The sequence below is a fragment of the Podarcis bocagei genome (genome assembly GCF_964188305.1).
Source record: "Podarcis bocagei genome assembly, chromosome: 6".
Taxonomy (NCBI): domain Eukaryota; kingdom Metazoa; phylum Chordata; class Lepidosauria; order Squamata; family Lacertidae; genus Podarcis; species Podarcis bocagei.
The window spans coordinates 53,449,706-53,456,630 of NC_138130.1; the positions used below are offsets into that span (position 1 = coordinate 53,449,706).

General features: G+C 41.5%; 1 protein-coding gene across 3 annotated transcripts; it reads left to right on the forward strand.

The window, feature by feature from the left end:
- Window positions 1-16: 16 nt before the first annotated feature.
- PIGP (phosphatidylinositol glycan anchor biosynthesis class P) lies at window positions 17-6,125 on the forward strand. 3 transcript variants are annotated; one of them, XM_081198840.1, is made up of 5 exons: window positions 17-208; window positions 1,472-1,572; window positions 2,392-2,464; window positions 3,731-3,849; window positions 5,810-6,125. In XM_081198840.1, the coding sequence occupies exons 2-5, from the start codon at window positions 1,491-1,493 to the stop codon at window positions 5,938-5,940; spliced, it is 405 nt and encodes a 134-aa protein (XP_081054966.1). In that variant the 5' UTR covers window positions 17-208; window positions 1,472-1,490; the 3' UTR covers window positions 5,941-6,125. The 3 variants fall into 3 exon arrangements, with proteins under 3 accessions (XP_081054966.1, XP_081054965.1, XP_081054964.1); XM_081198839.1 differs by having other exon boundaries at window positions 40-367; XM_081198838.1 differs by having other exon boundaries at window positions 40-318.
- Window positions 6,126-6,925: the final 800 nt, after the last annotated feature.

Consider the following 6,925-nt stretch of genomic DNA (forward strand, 5'->3'; position numbering starts at 1 on the left):
GGCGCCGTTGCCTCCCTTTGGCATATCTATAGGGAGCCCGCACCCCTTTACATCGGAAGGGAGAGCCGAAAGATGCTTCAAATTGCGGACCAGGAAGGCTAAGACGGGCTGCGGCGCAGTTGTGCGAAGGGTTGTGGAGCATCTCTAATGTCTCCTGGCTGAAGTTGTGGGCTGACTCACACGCTCGCCCAACTTCCGGCTGAATTTGGCGAGTTTCCATCTGACGGGTTCGCTAAGGGGGGGGAAGCAGCAAGCCGGGACTGCGCCGGAGTCAATGGGACCATCGACGCCTGCAGTCGGTTGAAATGATGGATTTGGGTGGGTGGATTTCTGCGAGGGCAGTTTAACGAGACAGTTGCAATCCTAGGTGTGTTTTGAAGGGGGCTTTTTGGAAATCCAATCCAGGCATCGATAGAGATTGATGAGATCAGGGCGGATTTTTAACTGGGATGGGGGAATATTTTACAGCAGTATTTTTAAAACAACACCATGCCCGCTTTTGGGTGTAGTGCGGTTGTTAGAGAGTTAGGACTTGGTTTGGGGACCAGGTCCAAATTCGGGAGTGCCCATAGCTCGCTTGCTTTGTATGAGGAAGGTTCCAGGTTCCGTTCCCCAGCATCTGTATGTAGGGGTGGGAATAATCCTGCTCGAAACCCTGGGAATCCTCTGCAAGGCAATGGTGACTGCGATTAGCTCGATGATCCAAGAGTTTGACTCGTGTCTAAGGCAGCTTCCTGCCCCTGTTCAGACATGAAGACCTGGGCACAGTCATCCTCTCTTAGCCTAAGCTGCCTTACAGGATTGCTGTGAAAATATTTTTCAAGAGAAGAAAAGGAGGGGTGAGAAAACCATATATGCTGCCCCGAGCTCCTTGAAGGACAGGGACGATATAAATTTAAAAATAGTAACTTCCAGTTGCCTTTATAGGGAGATGCATGTACTGTAGTCTTTATTCACTGCAGGTCTGCCTTATATTCTCCCCACACCCCCAAAAAAGAAACCCACTTTGTGGTTGTAGAAAACACTTCTCATAATTAGCTTCGAAAGTTGTTGGTTTTTAATACAAAGTTTAATGAATGATAAGAGAACATGAAGCTGTTAAAACTGTTCATAGGCCCCTTTTGGTGGGGACTGTTAGGTGTTTGGAAGTGCTAAATGATTTGTAATTGCACATTAGCATAAATTGAAGTATTTGAATTTGTAACCAACATTGCCCTGGATGCAGCTGAGAGTAAGCTAACTTTTCATATTTCTGATGAAGTGTTTTTTGTAACTTGCCATCTTGCATCCAACCAAAGCAGGAGTTATGCCTAGTTTGTATCTCTTGTATACTTACAAGTTTTACTGTGTTTTCCACAGTTTCGCTTCTTCAATTGGTGGGGAATTTTATTTGAGAGCAGTGCCTTGTTGTTGATGGAGGTAGAATGCTAACACAACAAAACACTAATGGTCTTTCCCCCCTCCTAAATAGATAAATAGAAGACAGCAACATGGTTGAAAACTCACCGGCCCCATTGCCAGAAAGAGCTATATATGGCTTTGTTCTGTATTTAGGATCCCAGTTCCTATTTAGTAAGTATATTTCTGTGTTCAGTAACTCATTTTAGCCCAATCCTCCTTCCACAGTTGTGACTGCAATCCAAGAAGACACCTTGGGCAACCTGGTTATTTCACCTTATAATCAACCACTTACACATTTCATAGTTCCAAGACTTTAAAGTGTGATGGTAAGGAGGATGTCAATACTGAAAGCAAAAGTGCTTAGGGATCATGACCAATTAGGCATGCTGGGTTGAGCCTCTGCAAGGGTTGCTAGACCTCTTGAGGAGCCACATATAAGATTGTACTGTAAAGGTAAAGCTCATTGATTTCATTATGACTTATTCCCAGATAAGTGAGCATAGGATTGCATTCAAATCTGTGGGAATTGCTTCCAGGTAGTCATGCACAAAATCTAAAGGAACAGGTTACAGGGAAGCCTTCTTCTGAATCCTCAGTTTTATGTGTTGTACTTTGCCTTCATTTGAAAGCGCTTGACCAATATTCTTATTGTTCTAAAACATGCAATCCTTTGGACTTGTCTTGTCATTCAGCCATTTGAATAACTTTAGCTCTTCACTGTTGGAAGCTGCTAAGTGGCCAGTGATGTCTGATAGACTTCCCCCTTCTCTGCACAAGAACCTAACCCTATTCATTTTTACTGGAAGTAAGTCTATTGCAGCACTGTAGTGGTATTTCATCCAGATAGATATTAGCCAGATCAGAATCTCATAACCGGCAATAACAGGCTTTCCAGTGACAGGCAGGCCATAGATGCAAGCTTGGCTACTTTGTTGTAGGAGATCATATTCCATCTGCCATTGCACTTTTCTTCCTTCTTTTTTTATTCAGTGCTGTACCTTGTCTGGGCCTATATACCTGAATCCTGGCTGTTCTCCTGGGGGTTAACATACTGGCCTCAAAAGTAGGTTTGAATAATTTTTCACACTAAATGTCTTTCATGTCTGTAAGGTAAAGGTAAAGGTACCCCTGCCCGAACGGGCCAGTCTTGACAGACTCTGGGGTTTGTGCGCCCATCTCACATCTATTGGCCGGGGGCCAGCGCTGTCCGGAGACACTTCCGGGTCACGTGGCCAGCGTGACAAAGCTGCATCTGGCGAGCCAGCGCAGCACACGGAACGCCGTTTACCTTCCCGCTGGTAAGCGGTACCTATTTATCTACTTGCCCCCGGGGGTGCTTTCGAACTGCTAGGTTGGCAGGCGCTGGGACCGAGCAGCGGGAGCGCACCCCGCCGCGGGGATTCGAACCGCCGACCTTTCGATCGGCAAGCCCTAGGCGCTGAGGCTTTAGCCCACAGCGCCACCCGCGTCCCCTATTTAGCTGTAGACCTCAGCTAAATAGAGAATAATAGTTTCTGTACATTTTGCCTTATAGCTCAAGTTCTACAAATACTGGAAACATACTTTTAAAAAAAAAAATGAAAGCTGAGAATTCAAGGAAGGGGGGAGGTTGCTGCTGCTCCCTTTTGCAGCACTAGCCTCTGGCAGGGGATACATCCTTGGCTAGTCAGAGGCTTCTGGAAAGCCTGTCATAGCAGAGCATTAAGGCATGCATTCCACCCTTCCCCAAAAATAGACCGTCCCAAGCACCTGATATTCAGAGGCAGTATGTTTTTGAAATGATTTCTACAAGAAAGGCTAAGAGCTATTGATGTTCTCATTACATTTGTCTAACCTTTTTTTTTTTTAAAAAAAAAGCCTTCCAAGAAAGTGACAATTGCCACATCCTGTGCCAGCAAACTCCCTAGATTAACCATTCTTAATCAAGTCGCTCTTGTGTGATGAGAGATGGAGAATCATTTTGGGAACTCTTGCTCTACTGTTTGGCTGTTAACCAACTAAGTCATGCTCTGAACAGAACCACCGAAATCAGTAGACCTACTCAAGAGTATGATTGCCATTAGATACCAACACTTGTTAATTTTTAAAATTTCTATCCTGTCCTCTGCCCCTTTTGACTTGTTTACAAAATTAAAAGGCACCAAACTTGCCCCACAGGGAAGCTGCTCCAGCCTCAGTCATGCTCTTTGCTGTACCATTTTCTCCAGCACTACACCATTGTCTTTGAAATGTGGCCTTACTTCATTTAGTGCTTGAAATGATTTCTGCTGTGTGTTTCTTTGTGTATACAACTCTACATAAGGTAACTGTTTTTACCTCCATTTCATAGGTTCTGGGCTGTCGCTTTGCCTGTCTACCTTTTAGTTAGCGTGGGAATAGCCTATGTACTCCTCTTTGGTATTAATATGATCAGTACTGCTCCACTGAATTCCACACACACCATTACAGGTAAGGATGCTGACAAGGACTGCAAGTAATACACTCATAATACTATTTTTAGCTACTCACAATACAGTCGTGTCTTGGTTTTCGAACAGCTTAGTTCCCAAATGTCACAAACCTGGAAGTGACTGTGCAAACTATTTTTGGAAGCCAAATGTCTGATGGGGGTTCTGCAGCTTCTGATTGGCTGCAGGAGCTTACTGCAGCCAATCAAAAGCCGTGCTTTGGTTTCTGAACATTTTGGAAGTTGAAAGGGTTCCGTTTGACTTCCAAGGAACAACTGTACTTGTTTTTATTGTGGGACTTGTGAGCGCTGGGGCTGAATAGGTATTGCATGGTTGACCACATCTTCTCCTGATCCCCCACAACAGTTTTCAAAGGGCAGTGTAAAAACATACACCTAAAAGAACAGAAAGGAAATCAGAACATTATAAAAAAGAGAAAACTTTGGTCAAAACGGTATTACCCTACAATAGATGTGCAAAAGAGTTAATAAAAGCATCAAGATTTCCGTGGGCATACATACATCTTGTGGGCAATGCTGATGTGATCCTGCAACTTGTAGCCCCCTCTTCAAACAACCTGTACCTATACTTTATTATAGTTTAAAATATCTACTCATGGGTCTGGTTCGTACATGCATGTACTTGTAGAGTAAGTTTTATCATCAGTATGCTTTTTGTCATTTGCATTTGTAAGAAATGACTCTCATCAACACATGCTGCTTGACACATAGATAAAAGGCTTTCCACTGAATTAACTCAAGAGTTTCTGCATTCCATCAATAGATTACGACATATCACATGATACCTTTCCTACTTTGCCCATCATAGAGTTGATCTATATACTGAGGGAAATGGCACATTACTGGCCTACTTGAAAATGCGAGTGGGGAATCATTTCTGGTATTAAACATTTTATGTCCTGCCTTTCCACAGTTCTTCAAGGCAGCTCAAAGCACCAGCGTATAAAAATTTCATACAAGAAAACAAATTTAAACATGAATACTAGAACTCTGGATGTTAAAACCTAAAATAGCAAAACCAAATCACAATCTTAGTTTAATTTAGATGATAGATAAATAGATGATAGATAGATAGATTCCACCCTTCAGGAGAGCATCCAGGCTTGTTTAAAAAATAAATAAAATTAAATACTGTGTTAAGAGGGTGAGATTTAAAAGCCAGGGAGAATAAAAGCAAAAAGATTGTAGTGTTGGTTCCAGATACACCTCTGTGGGATAGAAATTTCACAAATGAGGTGCTTCTACTGAGAAGGTTTTAATCATCCACCTTACCTCTGATGGTGGGGACACTTGGAGGTGAACTTCCAAAGGTGGCTTCAATACAGTATAGTTGCATCTTGTGTCTCCACACAAGATCCGGGAAGCCCACATGAGAGTATCCCAGAGTTTGGTAAGCAAGTCAGAGAGATGAAAAGCTCTCTCTATGCCAGGAAAACCCGGCACAAAAGGAGCTTTTAAGTTTTCTGCCTTGCATGCAATTAATTTGTGGGATTTCAACCAGCCTTTTGGAAGGTATGGTTTAAATGGCAAGTGGATTCTTATGGAAAGAAGTGTTGAATGGTTTCCCTACCTTTTAAAAAAGTCCTTCCTTGCAGAAGCTACCATATTTGAAAGATGAATATCTTAGACTACACTTAGTGGAAGCAAAACATTAAATTATCCACCCCACTGCCTGCATTTTGAAGTGGTACAGTCCCCAAAGGATTATCCCACTTTTTCTGAATATATAGGTCATTCCTTAGTCTCTGGGACTCACATGGTAAAGCTGTATGCTGATTTTGTATGGTGGACTGCAAGGTTTTCGAAATTTGGAATAGATGTGCTAGCTTATTAGAGGAATCATTAATATATCTTGCTGTAAAACTACTTCCTTGTGAAAAAGTATTTTCTTTAGTATGACTAAAGCATGACGTATCTTATTTTTCCTTACATTTTCTACAGACCACTACGCAAAAAATCAGAAATGGAAAAAACCACAAGAAGACGCTATCCCTGCATTAAGAGATATTCCTATCAGTGAAGTAAACAAAATGTTTTTCTTGTCTGACACAGAAGACTGCCCTAGACACTAACTGAAGTAAAAGTATTTTTTTTATATAAAAAAAATAACCAAACTTATTCATATGGGAAAGATTTATAAATTCCTGAGTTGAGGAGGCTGGTTGGTAATGAAGTGCTAAAATGCTTGACTTCAGTGAGATTATGTGAAAGTGCCTCAAAAATATGGATGCAGTACTAATAAAGCATCTTTCAAGGACTGAGTGTCTTGCTCCACCTGGTCCCCACACAAGCCAAGTGCCATTTGTCCTCAGCCTGTGCTCTTTACATCCCAAAAAAAAAAACACACACCACAAATATATCTGAGCAAAGGGCGTGTCATTTTTACCTTAACAGAAGCTGTGTGTCTCTCAGTTCTCCCATGCTGTGACAAACCTTTTTTAAAAAGAAACTGCCCAGAGTGGCTGGGCCAACCCAGTCAGATAAGTATGGTACAAATAAATTAAAATAAAATAACAACAACTATTATTATTATTATTATTATTATTATTATTATTTTCCCTCATGCTTCTGTAAAAGCAGTGAACCAAGAATGCAAAGCAATTTTGTGTTATTGTCCTCTCGCTGGAAAGTAAAATCTGCAGAATCTGGTAAGGCCTAAAAATCAGAACTTGTTTTCTAATCAGCATGCTCCCCAAGTTCTCAATAAGCGGCTATCCTGCATCAACTCTACAGATATCTCTGTAAACTAGATCCTTTGAATTTATGTGAAACACCTGTGTTCTACAGTGTTGAAAAAGCCGAAGATAATCTCTCAGCTCTAAAGCTATCAATTAGTGCTGCTTTAGGGGGAAACTGCACAAGATCCTACTCTGATTTCCTGTGTCACATCAACGGATACCCACGTTGATAGTGATATATATATATATATATATATATATATATATATATATATACACACACACACACACACACACACACACACACATATATACAAACAACCCTAACCTTCTTTTGTTTGGCAAAACTGCAATATTTGTGCCAATGTAAACCACTTAA